The sequence below is a fragment of the Penicillium longicatenatum genome (genome assembly GCF_028827895.1).
Source record: "Penicillium longicatenatum strain IBT 33135 chromosome Unknown contig_3_segment0_segment0, whole genome shotgun sequence".
In the NCBI taxonomy this organism is placed as follows: domain Eukaryota; kingdom Fungi; phylum Ascomycota; class Eurotiomycetes; order Eurotiales; family Aspergillaceae; genus Penicillium; species Penicillium longicatenatum.
Genome location: NW_026643121.1, coordinates 1,282,144 through 1,300,315, shown reverse-complemented (window position 1 = coordinate 1,300,315; position 18,172 = coordinate 1,282,144). Strand labels below are relative to the sequence as shown.

General features: G+C 49.6%; 8 protein-coding genes across 8 annotated transcripts; 6 read left to right on the top strand and 2 right to left on the bottom strand.

Annotated features, from left to right (window-relative positions):
• Positions 1 to 224: 224 nt before the first annotated feature.
• N7484_005834 (fumarylacetoacetate hydrolase family protein) lies at positions 225 to 1,314 on the top strand (the record flags this gene model as incomplete). Its single annotated transcript, XM_057116253.1, has 5 exons — positions 225 to 401; positions 442 to 543; positions 608 to 721; positions 779 to 1,100; positions 1,160 to 1,314. 5 exons carry the CDS (start codon positions 225 to 227, stop codon positions 1,312 to 1,314), a joined length of 870 nt encoding a protein of 289 aa, XP_056972136.1.
• Positions 1,315 to 1,945: 631 nt separating this feature from the next.
• On the top strand, positions 1,946 to 3,003 carry N7484_005833 (2,4,5-trihydroxytoluene oxygenase; the record flags this gene model as incomplete). Its single annotated transcript, XM_057116252.1, has 2 exons — positions 1,946 to 2,414; positions 2,468 to 3,003. 2 exons carry the CDS (start codon positions 1,946 to 1,948, stop codon positions 3,001 to 3,003), a joined length of 1,005 nt encoding a protein of 334 aa, XP_056972135.1.
• Positions 3,004 to 3,140: 137 nt separating this feature from the next.
• Positions 3,141 to 3,467, top strand: N7484_005832 (uncharacterized protein; the record flags this gene model as incomplete). Its single annotated transcript, XM_057116251.1, has 1 exon — positions 3,141 to 3,467. One exon carries the CDS (start codon positions 3,141 to 3,143, stop codon positions 3,465 to 3,467), a length of 327 nt encoding a protein of 108 aa, XP_056972134.1.
• Positions 3,468 to 4,064: 597 nt separating this feature from the next.
• N7484_005831 (uncharacterized protein) lies at positions 4,065 to 4,890 on the top strand (the record flags this gene model as incomplete). The annotated part of the gene is made up of 2 exons (XM_057116250.1): positions 4,065 to 4,462; positions 4,530 to 4,890. 2 exons carry the CDS (start codon positions 4,065 to 4,067, stop codon positions 4,888 to 4,890), a joined length of 759 nt encoding a protein of 252 aa, XP_056972133.1.
• Positions 4,891 to 5,442: 552 nt separating this feature from the next.
• Positions 5,443 to 7,034, top strand: N7484_005830 (serine incorporator domain-containing protein; the record flags this gene model as incomplete). Its single annotated transcript, XM_057116249.1, has 4 exons — positions 5,443 to 5,493; positions 5,557 to 5,636; positions 5,690 to 6,278; positions 6,327 to 7,034. 4 exons carry the CDS (start codon positions 5,443 to 5,445, stop codon positions 7,032 to 7,034), a joined length of 1,428 nt encoding a protein of 475 aa, XP_056972132.1.
• Positions 7,035 to 7,276: 242 nt separating this feature from the next.
• N7484_005829 (ATP-binding mismatch repair protein PMS1) lies at positions 7,277 to 10,558 on the top strand (the record flags this gene model as incomplete). Its single annotated transcript, XM_057116248.1, has 4 exons — positions 7,277 to 7,309; positions 7,369 to 7,465; positions 7,523 to 7,609; positions 7,674 to 10,558. 4 exons carry the CDS (start codon positions 7,277 to 7,279, stop codon positions 10,556 to 10,558), a joined length of 3,102 nt encoding a protein of 1,033 aa, XP_056972131.1.
• Positions 10,559 to 10,580: 22 nt separating this feature from the next.
• N7484_005828 (uncharacterized protein) lies at positions 10,581 to 11,126 on the bottom strand (the record flags this gene model as incomplete). The annotated part of the gene is made up of 1 exon (XM_057116247.1): positions 10,581 to 11,126. One exon carries the CDS (start codon positions 11,124 to 11,126, stop codon positions 10,581 to 10,583), a length of 546 nt encoding a protein of 181 aa, XP_056972130.1.
• Positions 11,127 to 11,988: 862 nt separating this feature from the next.
• chsE (chitin synthase class Va) lies at positions 11,989 to 17,718 on the bottom strand (the record flags this gene model as incomplete). Its single annotated transcript, XM_057116246.1, has 4 exons — positions 11,989 to 12,020; positions 12,076 to 17,315; positions 17,373 to 17,561; positions 17,612 to 17,718. 4 exons carry the CDS (start codon positions 17,716 to 17,718, stop codon positions 11,989 to 11,991), a joined length of 5,568 nt encoding a protein of 1,855 aa, XP_056972129.1.
• Between the last annotated feature and the right edge of the window lie 454 nt (positions 17,719 to 18,172).

Genomic DNA, 18,172 nt, shown 5'->3' with positions numbered 1-18,172 from the left:
GTGTGCCTAGAGATTGTAAAGATGGGGTATGAATGATAATCATGGAGAAACAGAGGTCGAAGATCCGCCGCGAAAGTTCCTCCGGCGCTAGGCCTGACTTGGATTAGCGCCTGCCGATCTACGGTGCTTGGCGCCCAAATATTTGAAGTACACCATCAGCCCATTTCACGAAATGCCAACAACTCGATTTGCGTTTCAAAGTTGGAAAATACTTTTCAACCAAGATGGCCTCCTTCTCACACCTCGTGCGTTTCGAGTGCGCTGAACATGGCACAGCCTACTACGCAGACCTGGGACCCGATGCTGACGGTCCACCGGTTCCAGGAACGCGATTAGGTGCATTCAAAACTTTCCAAGACCTCGCCAGTAACAATTACAAAGAAAATGTGACCGTTTCTCGCGTAAGTTATTGACCCTCATTTTGGATTTACCGAATGAAAGCCATGCTCATGGTGCAAACAGTTGTTGGCACCACTTCCTCAGGAAAATATACCGATATACTGTGTAGGCCTGAACTACAGAAGCCACGCAAAAGAGGCACAGGTAAATGACCCACATCCATCATTCAGATCCGTGTGCGAAACCCGGCCTCATGCGCATTTCATAGCTCACGATCCCATCGTACCCCCCTCTTTGGACGAAGCCGGCAGCATCCCTTGCGCACCCAAATGAAGATATCCCCGTCAATGATTTCTGTGCTAAAAGCCTCCTCGATTATGAGGTAAGAGTACCACTACTATACTCTCAATACTGAATTCTAATTTGCCTTTGTAACAAGGGCGAGTTAGTTTTTGTGACCTCCGCAGAGTGCCGCGATATATCGCCCAAAGAGGCGGAGAATTACATCCTAGGCTATACAGTGGGGAATGATTTATCCTGTCGCATGTTTCAGCTACCCCAGAACTCCGGAGGGCAATTCTTTTTCGCCAAAGCATTCGACCGTTTCGCCCCAATTGGACCTACTCTGATCAGCCCAGAGCTTTTCAAGAGCGGCGATTTCAATCTTGTCACAAAAGTCAACGGAGAATTGCGACAGAGAGCCGACTTCCGGAAAGATATGATCTTCTCCCCAGAGAAGATCCTTAGTCACATGAGTCAAGGTAAGTGAACACATACAGGATCCTCTGGCCACTGGGCATGGGCTAAGCTAATTTTACAGGCACTACTATCCCCGCCGGAACGGCAATTATGACAGGCACTCCACAAGGAGTGGGTGCTTTCCTTACACCAAAATCATTTTTGCAAGATGGTGATGTTGTTGAGATTGAAATGGCAAAGGTCGGGACTTTGAGAAACAAAATTCAATTTGAGTAAGCCAGTTGTGGAACGGCCATTTACGGTTCTCGTTGCTGATTGTTCATCGAGGGTGACTTTCTTAACTCGATGCGTTATATGGGCACAGTGGCTTGCAATTCAAATTATTACTCGGTGGAAATAGTGTAGGTAGTCAACCTTTGAAATCCAATATTGTCATATAGGGTGAAAGCTGTGCAGCGCTAGGGTAGAATTCCAATGCTATTGAAAGTACGCCATTTCTAAACAGCTCTCCATGTTCTTGAGTGTTACCGAGGCATTTCTTCAATTTATGAGATAGTAAAGCAGATTTCCTCCGCTTGAAAGGAAAAGAACTCGAAAATTCGGGGGTCTAGGCCATCTGCCAAACTGTCTTGGCGAAGAAAGCTGGGCAAAGTGCGGGGCTCAGTGCGTCTAAAGTTGCTCCGAAAGTTCCTCCGAGAAACCTTGACGCTCTCTATGACCAGGACTTTGGAATAATATGTGATCTCATAAGTTCACAATCGACAGCATATGATGGCTGCGAATGTATATAAATGCCGGGAGCCTCCTCTTATCGTTATTTGACTCCCTCGAGATGTCTTTTGCGCATTTGATGTTCACTTTTCTCTCCTATCTCCCAAGACCCATACGCGAGCGTATAATACCCGACATGCGGATCCCTTCTATATCAAACGATCCCGAAAAAATTCAGCTGGACCGCCTGGGTCATGTGTATTTTGAACACCCAGACCTGCACAAGTTCAGCGAGTTCGCCAAGGATTTTGGTTTCGTCGAAGAGAAGAGAACCAAGGACCGGATATACTATCGCGGCTACGGCAAGGATGCTTATGTTTATGTCGCATCGAGAAGCAAAGACGACAAGCCAAGATTCCGTGGTCCAGCTTTTGTTGCTCGCTCGCAAGAAGAGTTTGATAAAGCGACCAAATTGGCCGGCGCCATGCTTAGTGACTTGAAGGACGCTCCCGGCGGAGGCAAAATGGTCACATTCAACCGAGCCGATGATATCTTCTTTCATGTCATATATGGTCAAGAGGAGCGATTGGTCGATAGCCAAGAACCAACTGCCACGCAGGATCAGCAAGGGCCGTTCAACAAGCCTTTCGACAAACCGAGACTGGGTTCGTCCTCGTACCCCCACTGTTTTCCATTCTCTCCCTAATGATTATTGCAGGTCAATTTCAACGCCACCACCCAGGACCAGCTCTTGTTCACAAAATAGGCCATCTGGGCTATGTCGTCCCAGGCTTCGATCGCGAACTCGCATGGTACACCGAAAACTTCAACTTCGTTCCCTCCGACATCCTGCACCACTGGGATTTCTCAAATGTAGATGTTTTGACATTCATGCACCTCGACCTTGGCAAGGAGTACTCTGATCACCATGTCTTCTTCCTGCAGCGTGCTGAACCTCACGTGAAAAAGACATTCGTGCACCATACTTCTTATGAGGTGGCTGATTTTGATACACAGCAGATCGGGCATGAGTGGTTGGCGAAGAAAGGTTGGAAAAGTGTTTGGGGTGTTGGGCGACATGTGCTTGGGAGTCAGATATTTGATTATTGGGCTGATCCCAGTGGGTTTAAGATCGAGCATTATGCCGACGGTGACGTTGTGAATGAGGATACTCCCATGAAGAGGGATGTTGTTGGGCCTTTTTCGGTTTGGGGACCTGAGGTTCCGAAGAATTTTGGGGAGAAAGGTGTATAAGTGAAGTCTTAGGTTGTGTCCTAGGTTGAGATATAAGGAGTAAATTTTGATTGGGAAGGTAGAGGATAGTGTTGATAGGTACCCTGACTCTGGCCATGCTGTTCAACGCAACTGATTATTTTTCTTCCTACTGTATCATGTCACCTACGCCTGCCCCGTCTGCTGGTGACCCACAATACAATACCACCAATGACCCTGGGCTACGTGATGTGGGTATCTTGACTGGAGCTGGATTCTACGATATCACATTCAACGCGGCGCGGAATTGGGAGACGGTTTTGGCTGCAGAGAACATACCTTACTTGAGTCACTACTCGATGAGCGGTGCCCATCAATGGAGCACTTGGCAAGAGATTATTTACATTTATTTAAGGAAAGCGCTTTGGCAACCTGTTCCGTATGGCCGGAACACAGACTTCAACCAGGTTGATCCGCTGAGTGGCGGTTTTCCGTATCGCAGGTGATCGGCAGAAGGACTTTCGGAAACTCCAAGGCATAGTGAGAGCCTATCGCTTTATTAAAGCGGCAGAAACTGAGATACACCCCCCCTGGGACTGTAATTATGGTACGCGTAGTTAGCTACGCACCCTCTATAGCCTTCCTAGTGCAAATAAAAGAAGAATCAGTTTCCGCGAGGTGAAGATCGTGGGCTGTGGTGAGTCCAATAGGTCCGCCAATCACAAAGACTTTCGACTTATTCTGCATTGATATCCGACAGTATGGCAGGATGGAAAGATGTGCGATCATGGCAATTCTTCATATTCTGTTTAGAGATAAGATCTCGACCCGAAAGGTCCGGATCACTGCCCCACTTAAAGTTACTCCGAAAAGTTGCTCCGACGATAGAGTGGGGTTCTGCATCATCAGTGGAGACACTAACGGCCTGTAGCTTCGATTTCAATTCAGCTGGAGAATTTTTTGTGACGTGTGTCATTCAGATCAATCTTTTCAGGGGGTGCTGCGTCGATTCCTTCTTCTACTGTACCTTCCACAATCCCGGTCGTAACTGACACATACGAGGTCACAAATCTTCTATCCACTCGTGCATTAAAAATACCAATATGAAGGTCCTGGTTTTGGGTTCCACCGGAAGACTTGGCTCCCGCGTTCTATCAGCCCTGTTGGCGCGAGGACATTCTGTTGTCGCCTTTGCGCGCGACTCCTCTAAACTCCCTCCCAGCATCATCTCCCAGCTCTTGGCCGTGGAGCTTGGAGATGCGACAAAAAGTGCCGAAATCACAGCTGCTGGAAAGAAGCACCAATGCGACGCTATCGTGAATACGGCTGGCTATGCTGCCATGGCACCTTGGGGGAAGAGTGATCTTCCATCAATCGTGGATGCAGTTATTACTGCCGCATTGGAGATGAGCCAGGATCGTGAATCTCCCTTGCGGGTATGGTTTCTCGGAGGACTTGGCCTCTTGGACCTCCCGAACACAAATTACCGAATTGTGGACTAGTGAGTCGATTGAAACTAGCCCTCGTGTTTGATATTCATTTGCATACTGACGAGGGTCTCAATATAGCTTGCGAATGTTTCCACAACACCAACACACCTGGGCTAAGCTCCAGGCCTTGCCACCCTCGGGCATCCAATGGTCTGTCCTTTGCCCCGGTCAGATGTATCCTATGAGTGCAACGACCTACCCTATCCCAAATGAAGCTTCGGCCGAAAATCTTTCGGTTGCTAGTACTTCACCCCCTGAGTGGTCGTCTAAGTTGTTGGGTATCCCGTTGATCGGAGGTTATCTCAACGTTCTGAGCCAAGCATCGTCCTACAAGACAGCTCTTGAGGAAAATGCAGATTTCATCGCCCAGGATCTTTTGAAAGGAGCAGAGAGCCCATGGATGTTCCAAAAAGTGGGAACAAAGAACAAGACGCAATGAGCGCTTCCCATGCTTATTAAGTACCAATCCGAGCAAATAAAGTTGGTCGTCAATATTAAACAGGTGCTGCCCAAAGTTAATGGACTCAAGAGGAATTAAAATGCAATTTATGCTGTGCAACATTAGGCTAAGCTCTACAGTGAACTTAGCATCAAATCTGATCTTAATTTGACAAACTTCATGATCAACATAGCTCCCATATCTGTACATTTCATTTCACCGGTAAGTCCAAGTAAGCGCCTTCGTTCGCTGGATTTTCTATTTTTTCATTGATTCATTCATAATAGCCTTGAAGCCTACAGTTAGTTTGTCAACAAACACAAAATTCCCATTGAAGCGGGAAACCATGGGCCGCCATGATTACATAACTATCATGTGACTGTGAATGACGAAGGCGGGCTGGGGATCATCAACTCCACTCTCCAAGAATCTATCTCCTCACTGCGACCTTGTCTCCCCAGCCTTGGACCTGTACAGAGGTCAAACAAAACCTATCGGAAGAGTACCGGTCGTCTGTTCTGCTCCGTTAAGCCAATCACATAAATCCCCATCATGGGTGCTCTATTATCTCTGCCGCTGATGGCAATACCCAGCATGGGCACGGTAAGTTCCTTTCCGAGCGCAACCGACGAGCCCTTCGCTGATCACTCTTCTTTGCTCAAATAGATCCTCACGGTCGGCGGCTCATGCTGTGGTGCGGCAACTTGCTCTGCGGTATGCAGCGCATGTGGAAAATTTCAGAATAGGTACGATCTTTTGGCTGCCTAACGCGGGAGAATTTGCACTAAATCCAGCATAGTATGGCAACGAGAATCGCCTATGCCTTTATCCTCTTGATCAACTCGATTGTTTCCTGGATTATGCTCACGCCATGGGCACTCAAGAAACTGCAACATCTGACCCTCGATTATATGGAAATTCGATGCGACGGCAAGGAATGTCATGGCTGGGTAGCTGTGCATCGCATCAACTTCGGTCTCGGTCTCTTTCATTTGATTCTCGCCCTCTTGCTTCTCGGTGTTAAGAACTCTCGGGATAGTCGCGCCGCTCTTCAAAATGGATTTTGGGGACCGAAGATTATCCTCTGGCTGGCATTTGTTGTCATGTCTTTCTTCATCCCCGAATCCTTCTTCTTTGTGTACGGCAACTACATCGCTTTCTTCTGCGCTATGCTCTTCCTTCTTCTCGGCCTGATTCTCTTGGTGGATCTTGCGCATTCTTGGGCCGAGCTGTGTCTACAAAAAATCGAGGATAGTGACTCGCGCATGTGGCGTGGTCTGCTCGTTGGCTCGACCCTCGGCATGTACTTGGCATCCCTGGTCATGACAATCTTGATGTATATCTTCTTTGCTGGTAGCTCATGCACCATGAATCAGGCTGCGATTTCGGTAAGTTCTTCTCAATATCCGCCAATCATGGTGAAACTAACGATTTAGGTCAACTTGATTCTTTTCTTGATTATTTCCTTCGTTTCCGTGCAACCTGCTGTACAGGACAGCAACCCACGAGCAGGCTTGGCTCAGGCTGCCATGGTCACAGTCTACTGCACCTATCTCACCCTCTCTGCCGTATCGATGGAACCAGATGACAACAACTGCAACCCTCTGATCCGCTCTAGTGGTACTCGAACCGTCACCATAATCTTGGGTGCCATTGTCACTATGGCCACTATTGCATACACGACCACGCGCGCGGCTACCCAGGGCATTGCGCTGGGATCCAAGGGCGGCCACAGCTACGTGCAATTAGATGATGACGAGCATGGTCTGGTTACGCAGCAGCCTAACAGCCGCCGCGAGATGCGCGCGGAAGCCCTCCGAGCCGCGGTTGAAAGCGGAAGTCTGCCGGCTAGCGCCTTGGATGAGAGTGACGACGAGGATGACTTCGAGACCAGCAGCAAGGACGACGAGCGTGGTGCCACACAGTACAGTTACACTCTTTTCCACATCATTTTCTTCCTCGCTACTACCTGGGTGGCCACCTTGTTAGCTCAAGGACTACAGGTTGACACAAACGACGTCGACTTCGCGCCCGTGGGTCGGACCTACTGGGCCAGCTGGGTGAAGATTGTTAGCGCCTGGGTGTGCTATGCTATCTACTTATGGACACTGCTCGCACCTGTTGTGCTGCCTGATCGCTTTTAAAGTACCGTAGGTATTGGTGGCTACTTTGGTTTTCGGGCGTTCTAAGCGATAAGTGATTTCAATTTCCATTTGGCATATATATTATAAGCAATGCAATTATTACTACGCTTCCGTAAAACTTCCGTGGGACCTGTATACTTCGCTCCGGCATAATCTTGGTGGATCAGGTGGAGCTCAAGCTTGGCAGAACCACTCCACGCGTAAAGTGCGACGCGCTCTTCAACACCAACAGCCATGGCATAATGGCAACAATTAAGGCCATCGAGGCCCGTTCGGTATGATTCCCGGTGAAAACTCGAAGTTTCTCCCAAATCTCTGACCCCTGTCTTGTCAGGTCCACCAAATCCAATCCGGCCAGGTCATCACTGACCTGTGCTCCGTCGCGAAAGAGCTAGTCGAGAACAGTCTCGATGCAGGAGCAACCAGTATCGGTAGGATCTCTTTTCAGAGCTTACGCGGTAAACTGATAAACTGACCTCTTCTTTTAGAGGTCCGGTTCAAGAATAATGGGCTGGATCTGATCGAGGTCCAAGACAACGGCGGTGGAATATCTCCGGACAATTATGAAAACGTTGGTAAGAATTAGATCTAAGGACTGAAAATACTCTATTGCAAGAACTCACATTTAAATCATTTCAGCCTTAAAACACTACACCTCCAAGTTGTCCTCGTACGATGACCTCACAACCCTCCACACCTTCGGCTTCCGTGGCGAAGCCCTCTCCTCCCTCTGCGCCCTAGCCGACTTCCACGTCGTAACCGCCCAAGCACACCAAGCTCCAAAAGCGAACCGATTGGACTTTGAATTCTCCGGCAAGCTAAAAAAGACCCAGATTGTCGCAGGACAAAAGGGCACCACTGCGTGCGTGGGAGGAATCTTCAAACGCCTTCCCGTCCGCCGACGAGAACTAGAGAAGAACATCAAGCGGGAATACGGCAAGGTTTTGAACCTCCTACATGCCTACGCATGTATCAGCACAGGAGTCCGATTCAGCGTCCGGAATACGGTCGGCAAGACAAAGAACGTGGTTGTGTTTTCTACAAACAGTAACCCCACGACCAAGGAGAATATCGCCAATGTCTACGGCGCGAAGACACTATCTGCGCTGATCCCTCTAGATCTGGAACTGGAATTCGAACCTTCGTACGCTATGAGAAAAGCCGGGGGCGATGGACAGTCAAACAAGATCCAAGTCCGCGGACACATCTCGCGACCTGTTTTCGGTGAGGGTCGTCAAACGCCTGATCGGCAGTTGTTTTTTGTGAATACGCGACCTTGTGGTTTACCGCAGATTGCAAAGGCTTTTAACGAGGTCTATAAATCGTTCAATGTCTCCCAGTCACCGTTCATCTTTGCCGATTTTCGGATGGATACTAATGCTTATGATGTGAATGTGTCGCCGGATAAAAGGACCATCCTACTTCACGATGCTGCGGCTTTGATTGAGTCGTTGAAGACGTCGCTGACGCAGATGTTTGAGGCGGCGGATCAAACGGTGCCTCAGTCGCAGATCCTTGGTTCTAAGGCTTCGGCGGGTAAGCAGCAAGGGCTGGCTTCGTTGCCGAGTTTTGTGACTGCGAGACAACTTGCTCAGAGTGGGTCTGCATCTGCGTCTCCTAAGACTCCGCGGCAGGAGCAGAATGGAGAGGAGTCTACCGATGATCAATCGGAATCACGCGGGCAGACTGTGCAGAGTATTAGTCGTTTTATGAGCTCGCAGGATGGTTCGAGTCAGGTTGATTCCCCGTCTTCTCCTACAAAGCATAGTATGGTGTCTCGGCAATCAAGGCTGTCTTCTGTTGCCGCTTCCCCTGGGCCTGATGTGGATATCACGCCTGGTCGGCCTAGGGGCCGGGGTGAAGTTACAATTTCGGAAACAACTGAAGCAACACCTGAGATGCCTGAAGCTTCACCTCGACCATCCGAAGTGGAGAATGTGCCGGAACCTGAGGCGCGAGACTTGGAGGAAACACCAAATGTGGTTCAAAATGCTTTTGATCGCATGCGTCCTCGTCGAATGCCTGCTGAGATGGCTACTATCACTATTGGTGGTCAAACGGTGAAATCCATGGTTGGAAGTGGCCTGCCGCGGAAACGCACCTCTGACTATGGGTCTTCCACGGACTACACTCCAAAACGCAAACGACTCATTCATATCCCTTCAAGGCCTAACATCTTTGGAGAGCATATGAAGGCCTTTGCGGCACCGGGTACGCAGACAGAAAATGATGAAGAGGGTGATGAAGAGGATGGGGACGAGGATGAGGACGAGGATGAAGAATTCGACGATGGTGAAGAGTATGAAGATGTTGAAGCAGAGGAGGCGGAGGCAGAGGATGAAGACTATGAAGAGGAAGAAGCAGGGCATCCAGGAGCTCCCGTGCTGGAGCCTGAAGATGAAAACGATGCTCTGGAAGAAACCCATGATCCCGCTCCTCAGCCGGATATTAGTCAGGAGATGGGCGAAGAAACAACGGCTGAAAGCCAAAATGATCTCGGTGAAGCCGAAAAGAAAGCCCAAGAAGAAGCAACAGTGCAACGCCTAATCCACCAGGCCGAGGAAACAGCCGTTCTTCCTGGCGAGCACAACACCAGTCGGGCCAACAAAATGAACAAGGGCGCCGCCCACCGTGACGCTACCGTCAACCTCATCAGCACAATCGATGTATCTGTCTCCCGGCTTCGGTCCCAGATGGATAAACTACAAGAATGTCTGCAACCAAGAAGTACGACATCCCAAGCCGACACCGCCGACGCCGATGAAAAGACGGCCGAAGACCGACTATCTCTCATAGTCAGCAAGGCCGACTTTGCCCAGATGCGCATAATCGGCCAATTCAACCTAGGCTTCATCCTTGCCGTCCGACCCGGCGATGATCACGACGAACTATTCATCATCGATCAACATGCTTCCGACGAGAAATTCAATTTCGAACGACTCCAGACCGAAACCATTGTCCAGAACCAACGGCTCGTCCGTCCACAGCGACTCGATTTGACAGCCGTCGAGGAGGAAGTCGTACTAGAGAATAGAACCGCTCTTGAGAAGAACGGTTTCATCGTCACAGTCGACGAAAGTGGTGACGAACCTATTGGTCGCAGGTGTCAACTTGTCTCTTTACCACTTAGCAAAGAGGTCGTCTTTGGATCTCGTGATCTCGAAGAACTGATCGTTCTCCTATCGGAGTCATCTGGCACTGGAAACTCCGTTCCACGTCCCAGTAAAGTACGGAAGATGTTCGCGATGCGCGCGTGTCGTTCCAGTATTATGATCGGGAAGACATTAACGACGCGTCAGATGCAGCGCGTTGTTCGGAATATGGGGACAATCGATAAACCGTGGAACTGTCCACATGGTCGACCTACGATGAGGCATCTGATGCGTCTGGGACAGTGGGAGGAGTGGAACGAGTACGCAGATCACGATCACGATCAACTAGATCTCGATCTAGATCCTGCGTCGCAGGATGAACCCGTGGGCTTAGATCTATGGCGACGATATGTGGATGAAATGGAGGAATAGTACTTGTAACGAATATATAAGATCACCACCAAGAAAACCAACTCCGTCTTTTCTCTTTCTTCGCATGGACTTCATTTCCATTCGGAACCCCATTCCCATTCGCATTCCCGTTCCCGTTCATCTCAACCTCAACTTCCCCAGCATTGCCATTCCTATCCCCATGCCCATCTTCACTCCCATCCAAATCCATTTCGCCCTCAACCTCATCCATCATACTCTCCAGAACCAACAAATCCCTCTCAATCATCTCCGCCCAATTTTGCACGTCCCCAATCTCCTTTAATCCCGCCCTAGTGTCATCAGCAATCTTCTCCCACCCGTCGTTCTGCTTCGCCAGCGCAGCCGAGTGGCCCGCTAACTCGGCTTCTTGGCGCTCGAGCGAGAGGGCGTTGCCGTTTATGATTGTTGCGCGTTCGCGGAGCGGTGCTTCGAGGTTTGTGCCTACGCTGTGGAGGGTTGCTGTGAAGGCTGCCAGGGCTTCTTTCTGGCGTTGGTCTGGAGTAAGGGCTGGGTCCTCGGAGTTTAAGGAGGGATCCTGGGGTTGTGTTGAGGTGGTTGGGTCTGTCATATCTCGTTTTGTATATATTGTTTGTAGATGCAGGGTGGCGGGTGTGTTGGTTCTGGTGGGTATATGGAAGGGAACCTTGGGACAAAAGATGAAAATGTGGGTTTGAGAGAAGTGGGGATTCGAATTAGAGAATTTGAACTTGAACTTGAGTCCTGTTGATGTAGGATGTAGTGCATGTGGATTTCAGGAATATAAATGTCTTTGCGGAGTCCGATCTGCAACCCCACTTGGCGTGGCGCGCTGTCAGCCTATTGATAACCTCCTAAGGGAACAAATGTATGAAGATGTGTACCCGCGCTGTGGTCCCGTGAACATTTAGTTTCAAATCAAACATGTTCTGATTGGCTTCAACTTCCAAGGTTGGTGATTCCCCATGCTTCTTTATCCAATATTGATCCCGAGCACGTTTTTCTCTCTTGATTGCTGCAAGCTCCAACCTCTGCCATATATCCAGCCTTTTAGACTGCAGCGGCGGGGTCTCAGTTAGGAAGGCCCCCACCCAGCAGACAATATCCTGCCCACCTACAGGTGTTAATATAGAGAAGTATTGATATTTACCAGACATCGGATTCATAAATTAAACACCAGATACACTGGGCATTATCGGATTCCTATGCTATGTTCCCGAAGATATGACTATTTTATGAACCGCAGACCAAGATATTCAAAGACAATGTTGAGAAATAGAAAAAACAATGTGCTCGCTCGAAAAGCTCTCATCCATGCAAATATGTCGCTCGAAAAAGAAAGAGAAAGGAATCGCAAAGAAAAGCTTAGATAACCTTGGACACGTCCAAGTAAAAGTCTTTACTAACACATGTTCGAATAAACTGGACCGAGACCGGAGGCTGAGATTGGCCGTTTATAGAAGACCTGAAAGAACGGCTTCGGTAGCTAGAGAATCACGTTAGTGGATGATTTGGAAACATAGAGGAAGATAATAACGTACCAGAGTTGATGTACGGCCGTTTGAGGTCCAGGTTGACACCAAATCGTCGTTCAAGCTCCTGCTTGATGCTCTTCTTTGTGACGCTCATCAGGTCGGCTGTGCGCAGAATCTCCCGGATCTCAGTCAAGAGGGCATCATCACTAGGCAGGTGGCTCATATCCTCCATACTAATGTCCGAGTCCAGATGACGGCTGAGCATCTCAGAAGGCGCGACGGAAAGACGCGAGCCCGAATTAAGCAGCGGCAGATCTAGCTGGGAAGCAGGACGAGAACCAGGGAAGCCATATTCGGAATGAGGGGCCGGGAAGGCGTGGGCCCTTGTGCCGTAAGAGATACCCGAGATTTCGGAGTGGTCGTCGCGTGAGGTCTGCGCCTCCCACAATTCGACTTGGTAATCTTCCCACCGTTTCTTGGGGATAGAATCGGGATCGAATTTGCCTTCGTCGGAGACGATAAGCTTGTTGCCCTTCTCTCCTGTGATGACACGTGTGTTACCCCAACTGAAGTCATCCATGTTCCAGAATGAGTACAGGGGCAGAGCAAGGGTGAAGACGGGGATGGCGAGCATGTAGATTAACATCCATCCGATCATCTCCCATTTACGTCGGATGATGAAAATGAAAGCTTGTAGACCATAGATGACACCCAGGAGAACAAACGATGTCCATGGGATCACTGATGTGTCCGTGACCATCCAGACAATCAGATACACGATGTAGGCGACGGTGACGGGTTGGATAATGGTACTCAGGAGATCAACAAAGACAATGAATCGCATACTGAAACAGCAGAAACCACAAAGCTGTTGCAATGGAATCAGCTCAATCAGGTTGTGGACAGTCGAGTTGATCCATCGGCGACGCTGAGACAAGAAGACAGCAAAGCTCTCCGGAGCCACAGTCCAAGCATGGGCACGGAAGATGTACTTCGTTTTGAACTTCGGGTGATGTTTCAAAAGCAACGTGGTCAGGTATCGATCCTCACCTAGGTGAAGCAGGTTCTTCATGTGGAGGGTGTCGACACGAATCTCCGAGTAAGCCTCCACTACTTCCTTGCTGACGAACAATGGTTTGCCAGTCTCTGATGAGCGAACGCGGTACATGGTAAAACAACCGGGCAAACAAGTCACTGACCCGAACAGACTTTCGAATGCCTTGGTCAGGTTATGGGAAATATAGTACTCATAAACCTGAATCATGGTAATCATGGACGTTTTGGCATTGGACAGGGAAGTCTCTCCACAAACACCGATGAGGCGAGTATCAGATAAGAAAGATGAAACAAAGCGGGTACCAGCATCAGGTGCCACGACCGTATCAGCGTCGACTTGCAGGATAAACTCGTAGAACGTTGGATTGACTCCAATGATGTTCCGGATCTGGTGATGCATCTCGAGCTCCATGGGAGACATGGGTAGGTTGTAGTGAACCCGGTTCAGGAATCGCATGAGCACCATCTGGGAATCACGCTTACCGCGGTTACCGGGGCGAGAAACTTCGGAGGGTTTGCCAACCTTGACGACAACCAGGAAAGGAACAATATGGCCCTGGACTTCATAGAGGCCAGAATAAACCTTACCCATATTGTGCTGTCTCATACCCTCACCCAGACTCTCAAAGCTGAGAGGCTCTGGATCCAGGGTTTCCGGGACACCCAAGATATCCAAAACAATTCGAGGAGTAGGCCTGTCGTTGCCTTGACCGATAATCATGCCGTCACAGATGACAAGCAGCAGTTTACGTTTGTCATCGTACCGCATACGGGCCATGGAATCGATAGCACGACGAAGTGAATCCTCGTCTTCGGTGTACGCCGGCACTTGACAAATGATGAATTTATCCAAGTTCTCGGGCAGATTCTTCTTTCCAAACTGCAAGGCAGCAAGGAACTTGAAGACAATGACCGAACAAATCAGAATTGAGATGGCCAGAATGAAATAACGCGCAAATTGACACTTCGGCGAGTTTCGAGTATCGAGATGCCCGACAAAGAACAAGTTGTCCATGCACAATTGCATCCGGTTCCGCATTTCAGTGGTGAAAGGAAGATCATGCCAGTATTTCGAAACATCCGAACCCGATTTCTCCTGAATAAGACTAGTGATTAAAGGACTCATGAAGTCGGTATTGATATCACTGGTGGATTCGTTCTTGCCCTTGGGGAAGCGAGGAATTCGAGGACCTGCCATGTAGTAGGTCATATCGTAAATCTTGCCATCGATGCTCACAATCTGCTTGTCGTCATTGTCCGCGAGATCCTTAATATAGCTGGCAGTGTAGCCCACATAGCCTTTCTTGTAGCTTGCTCTCATCATGACCATCTGCTCGTAATACCAATCCGGACGGTAGTCACCAGTGACCCAGTATCGGAAGTCGTGATACTTGGAGTTAACATCAGTGCCAGTAGCCGTGGATGTGGAGCTAGAACTGGTGTTCAGGTTTGATCGATAGTCCAATGGCACACTAGGGTGCACACTACCGTCCACACCCTGACACAAGGCCGACACCTGAATGGGGAAAAGATCACTTGCGTCAGTGCCGGCATAAGCCTTGAGAGACTTTTGCGGAACAATGCTGGGATAATGCGAAGGCATGAACTCGCCAAGACCGAATACAACACCGGAGATGGCAATAAAGGAGCTTGCACCCTTTTTACCATTATGGGATGAGAGTTCACCCTTTGAGTAGACGTGTTGCGTAGGACAAACAAGTCCAGGGAAACCAACAATCATGAAGACAGCACAACCGCATGCGAACCAAATGATCATATTGATCGCCAGTTTTTCACGCCAAGCCGTACGCACTTCTTTCCGCTTCATACGACCCACCAACCTGATGACAAAGTCGGGGATGAAGAAGGTGAGCATGTAGACCAGGAACATCCAGCGTTTGCGAGAGCCTGACACAGGGACGTCGTCTATCTCCTCCATAGTCTTCTCGTTACCCTTCTGCAACATTTGCTCTCGGGTTTCCAGGTTTCGGAACATGTCGCCAGAGTTGAAAGCGGAACCTCCAGCGTCGGAACGACCATCCAATTCACGACTTCCAAAGTAGCCTTGCTTCGCTTCGTCTCCGTAGATGAAGGCACCAGGAGACTGATCATTTGGATTGAGGAGACGGACCTTGGAGTCTGGATTGCCCCCGGCAGTATTGAATGCGCCTTCACCTGAATCGGCGCCTGCAAAGTTATGCGAAGGAACAACACGTTCCCCGACCTTGGCAAGGTCTGCCCAGCATCGCTCGCTCAAGAAGACACCAGTGCTACCTACGCGAGCTTCGTTGCCAGGCCATCGACGTTCGTCCAACACAACTTCCGACTTTTCTTTGTCGCTCCCGACAACAACATTGCCAATTTCGGCCAATCCCAAGAATTCAGCAAATGGAAGAAAAACGCTGAAGTCGGAATTTCTCAAGCGTTGGCTGATCTCTGCGATGCCAAAGGTTTGAACTTGCATCCTCACGCATTTGCTGTCGAATTGATTCGCAATGCGGCGATCGTTAGGCTTGAGGCAGATCACAAAGTAGGGGTTCAAGTTCGGTGAACTCAAACTCTTGTTAATAATCTCCAGCCCTGACAGGAACTGGCCAGCCGCTCCTTGAGTTGAATTGCCCTTTCGGCTGGCCGCTCCGCGCTTAGAACTCGTTTCTTGGCTATCGTTATCCCCGACCTCTTCATTGTCGGCACCAAAAACATTATCGGAAGCTGCAAGACGTGCCTGCTGGTTGATCTTGCGCCTGGCCATACTAGGCATCCGGAGGGGCTTCGAGGAGACTTGAGCTTGCATAATGGTTGTCCTCTCCCGGGGGTGGGAGACAGTCTGCAACGCTTCTTGCCCAAATAGCTCGCGAACAAAGTCACTCCGAGTTGACTGCATAAGATTCATCAGGTCTCCCGAAATCACTTCGCCGTTCTCCTCGATCAGGCCGACGGTCGAGTAGTCCACCTCACCAGCGAAATGCTTGACTGTAAATGCACTCCGGGCTTGTGACATGTAGCCAGCTGTGGTGGAATCGCTCACGGAAATTGCTGGGTTCTTGTTCTCGAATCGCCTGCGAACGCTTTCAAGGAATTGGCCATCCGATCGGCCGCGACGGGTCTGATCATCTAGAATACTCAGCAATCCATTACCATGCTTCAAAAGCCCGCGCACGGTATCAGTGTTGTCAAAGTAACTTGTGGCAGCGACTGAGATCTCTTCGCGGTCCAGAACATCGGCCTTTCGGTCAAAGAAAGACTGCAGACAGTAATTGTACAGAGACTCGGTCGCCGCATTGCTGAGAAGTTGATCCAAGGTGGAGCCGCTTGCTGGAGACTGAGCAAAGCCGGGGAAATCAACGATCGAAATGGTGTTGGCTACGCTGTCCTCAGCAGCACAAATCTTTTGGTTCACGGTTTCAATAACGTATGTGACCAAGAGCGAGTAGATGGTGCGAGCAAGGGCATCAGCGTTCTGCCGGGCACCCTTGGGATCCAGCATGACCGTCACACGCTCACGATGGATAGTCTTGGTCTTGTAACCCAGACTGTTCTCCAACGCTTCAACACTGAGACCCAGGAATGCTGCCACATTGGCAAGGACATCCTTATTCTTGACCACAGTCACCGTTTCACCACCTTCATGGGAGTAGCCACCGCTCTCTTCGGCATAGGTTGTAGTTGATTGACCGGAAATAAAATCTAGCTGTCCAATGTGGAGAATACTAGCCAGAATCTGGCAAATTTCGGCTATCTCACCACGGGAGAACTCGAGTTTACGCAATGCAGTTTTGAAATGCTGGAAGCCCTCAGTGTCATTGACACCAACTTTCAGCTGCGTTGGATGGCCCAGATACCGCCATCGTTTATGGCTCACTGCGCCTGCCCCAGTGTTGATGTGGATGGGATTGTCGAATCCCAAATGGGACTTCTCAGCGGCGCTGGTACCAGCTAGAAGGTAGTAGAGTGCATGGAAACTGCGTTCACCTGTGGGCACAGAGGAGATCCGGCTCCGCTCTAATCGGTAGTCGATGATCTTACCACCAATCAAGGTCGGATTGACCGAAGATGAGCCATCGTACTGCAATTCGAGGAAGAGGCCAGCCTTGGAAGCTGTGGGCGTCGTCACAGATTTGGTCGTTGTTAATGTGTCAAAAACAAAGGCTGCATAAGAGAGTTTGGAGGAGAGTGGAGTTGACGAAAATGACAGAAACGATGATAGCAGGTGCGAGCGAAGCGTCGTTTTTCCTGAGCCGCTCTCGCCTCTAATTCATGCATTAGTTTGAATCATTGGAAGAAGGTTTGCATGAGGAACCGCTTACAAGAATACCACTGCCTGGTTCTCTCCGCGGGCCCCCAAGCGAGTGAAGGCCCGACGGGCCAAGTCCTCAGCTTCCCCTGCTGCGCTTCCTTCCTTCGCGCCATCGGGACCTTTGGTAGCGGAGGTGTATGTGTTGAGAGCGATCAATGCCTGGGAGGAGAGGTGGGCGGTCGGTAAACCAACATGGAATCTAGTCGGAAAATTAGTAGTTGTGGTATTCAACCTCCGAGAGTTACATACCGACTGGCCAGGTGGGCTGTCAGATGGGTATCGGACTGGAGATGTGCGGGGAGCGAGGGAAGAGAGGATTGGGCGTGCGCCGGGGCGCTGCTCAAGTTGCCCGCCATCTTGAGGTATCACGATGCCTCACAGATGGCCGAGAAAAAACGAGTGTATGTCCGATCAATCAGGGACCCGGAGATCCAGCTTGAATGGCTTCGACACGTCTCGGAATGAACGTGGAGTGAGGAATGCCGGGAGGAATGAATAGACCCCTAGCGAGTGAAGGTGGTACACATTAGAATTTTGGGGGAAACAAGTGGTGTCTTGGACACCTGGGGGATGCAGAACAGTGAAAACGCCGTAAACACAAGAAAAAAAGCAGGGAACGATTTCAAACAGATAAGAGTAAGAGTTATCTGGGGAGTTGTGTATGTATTGTTACCGGTAACGCACTAAGAATAGAGCTATGTGATCGGGTACAGTCCACTTTTTCTCTCCACGAGAGTGAGACAATACCGTCCAACATCAAAATCTGTTACATTTCATGAAGAGATTGATTACATTTTACCTATTACAGTA